General features: G+C 58.9%; 1 protein-coding gene across 1 annotated transcript; it reads right to left on the bottom strand.

The window, feature by feature from the left end:
- Positions 1-104: 104 nt before the first annotated feature.
- LOC103611328 (translocon-associated protein subunit beta) lies at positions 105-1,264 on the bottom strand (the record flags this gene model as incomplete). Its single annotated transcript, XM_017727870.1, has 3 exons — positions 105-221; positions 905-982; positions 1,142-1,264. Coding segments are annotated over 3 exons (312 nt in total), but the record flags the coding sequence as incomplete, so codon positions are not given.
- Positions 1,265-1,862: the final 598 nt, after the last annotated feature.

Genomic DNA, 1,862 nt, shown 5'->3' with positions numbered 1-1,862 from the left:
CCCGGCCACCACCGGTGAGTGAACGGCGCCACCCCCACCCAGCCGCTGCTCTTGGCGGTTCAGGATTGTCCTTTGCCGAGCTCTGGGGTGCTGGTGGCATTTGACTCTGCTCAGTTCTTTTTGGTCTTGGGGGTGTCGTACTTCCTCTTGCTCGAGTACCAGAGCAGCAGGGGGATCCCGATGGAGGGCAGGGTCATCACGCCAAAAGCCGCCCAGTCCAGCTGGAGGGAGAAATTGTTAGAGAAAAGTCAAACCAATCCAGTCCACAGGTGTCTTAGAGCAATGACATCAGAGGAGGAGAGTGAGGGGAGACCTCGCACTGTCTGCAGCTTCCTCACGTGGGGAAGCGGAGGGGCGGGCACTGATCTCTGCCCTGTGTGACCACTGACAGGACTCCAGGGAACGCCTGGAGCTGGGTCAGGACAGGGTTTAGGCTGGATATTAAGAAAAGGCTCTTCTCCCAGAGGATGGTCTCCCGGGCAATGGAAGAGGCTCCCCAGGAAAGTGGTCACAGCACCGAGCTTGACAAGAGTTCGAGGACTTTGGACAGGGTCGGCAGGCGCGTGGTTGGGATTCCCGGGGCTGTTCTCTGCAGGACCAGGAGCTGGGACTGCGCGATCCTTGGGGGTCCCTTCCAACCTAGGAGGTTCTAAGATTCTACTCTCAGATTCTCTGGCTCAAATCCCACAGTGCAGCTCCTTCCCAGAGGGAGCTGGGACAGAAACTCAGCTGCTTCTGTGATAATACTCCTCTGGAGAACTGAAGGGAATGAACTCCAGCTCCCGCTGGAGCTCTCCAGGTGACTGCAGGGCAAACCACACACACCACGTGCCAGCAGGAAGCCACCACACTGGGCTGCGGCTGCCGTGGTGCACTTTTCCACTATCAATTGAAAGGTACTTACAAAGTGAGGGGAGAACCTCCTGTCAAAGTCGCGCTGAGCCAGGATTCCTCCCTGCCCGGGAGCACTAGTGAAGCCAACCTGGAAAAGGCAGGGAAAAGACAGGCTTTGCCACCTTTCCTCCTCCTCGCTCCAGAACTGGGCAGGGTGAGAGCACAGGGACACGCATCCTCCCCGAGCACCCAGCTCCAGCAGCGCGGTCAGCTGTAGCCGCAGGGCTCCTATAAATCATCCACTTACCACGACCTGGGCACCCTCCTGGGCCAGGTACGTGATGGTGGCAGAGGTGAAGTTGAAGTACCCAGCTTTGAGAGGCCGTAGAACCACGGTGTGGGACACGTTGCTCGCTCTGGGAGCCGGACATTAAGGAAAACGGTTGTATTTCATCCCAGCAAGAAAAGTGAGGAGATGGGAAAGGGCAGCCTGGAACCAGGTGCAAAAGTCAGTGCTGCTGACAGATCGGAGGGCTCGTGCTCACAGACAGCCCGGCCCACCCGAGGCTGACCCAGCTGCTCCTCGCATGCTCGTGTGAGGAGCAGTATCTGTACAGAGAAGGGTCCTGAGGCCCTTCTCCCACCAGAGGCGTGTGCCTGACAGACACGGGCACAGGGGAGCTCTCGAGGCTTCCGGCAGCGCTGGAAACGCCAACAGGTTTGTGATGTTACTGGCTTTGCACTGGGGAGGTCGGGACATGTCCTGTTCCGCGGGCAGCAGAAGGTTGGAGCCTGTCTGAGGGCAGCGAGCAAAGCAGGGTGTCCCCAGTGCAGGAAGGGAGACTTTGGCGTTCTGGGCACCTGATTCTCGAGGAATTCAGCCCTACTCCTTCTCCTTCACTCCTCCCTCACTGCTTTACACATCCACCGTGGACCTGGACAGGCTGCTGGAGTGAGCAGAGCAACTTGTTGTGCCGAGACGCAGCTGCTGCTCTTCCCCAGAGCCTTACCGGAGCCCAGCCCAGCCC

This window comes from Corvus brachyrhynchos, unplaced genomic scaffold (assembly GCF_000691975.1).
Source record: "Corvus brachyrhynchos isolate BGI_N302 unplaced genomic scaffold, ASM69197v1 scaffold122, whole genome shotgun sequence".
NCBI lineage: Eukaryota > Metazoa > Chordata > Aves > Passeriformes > Corvidae > Corvus > Corvus brachyrhynchos.
The sequence above is the reverse complement of the archived record's forward strand: the minus strand, read 5'-3'. Positions and strand labels throughout refer to the sequence as shown.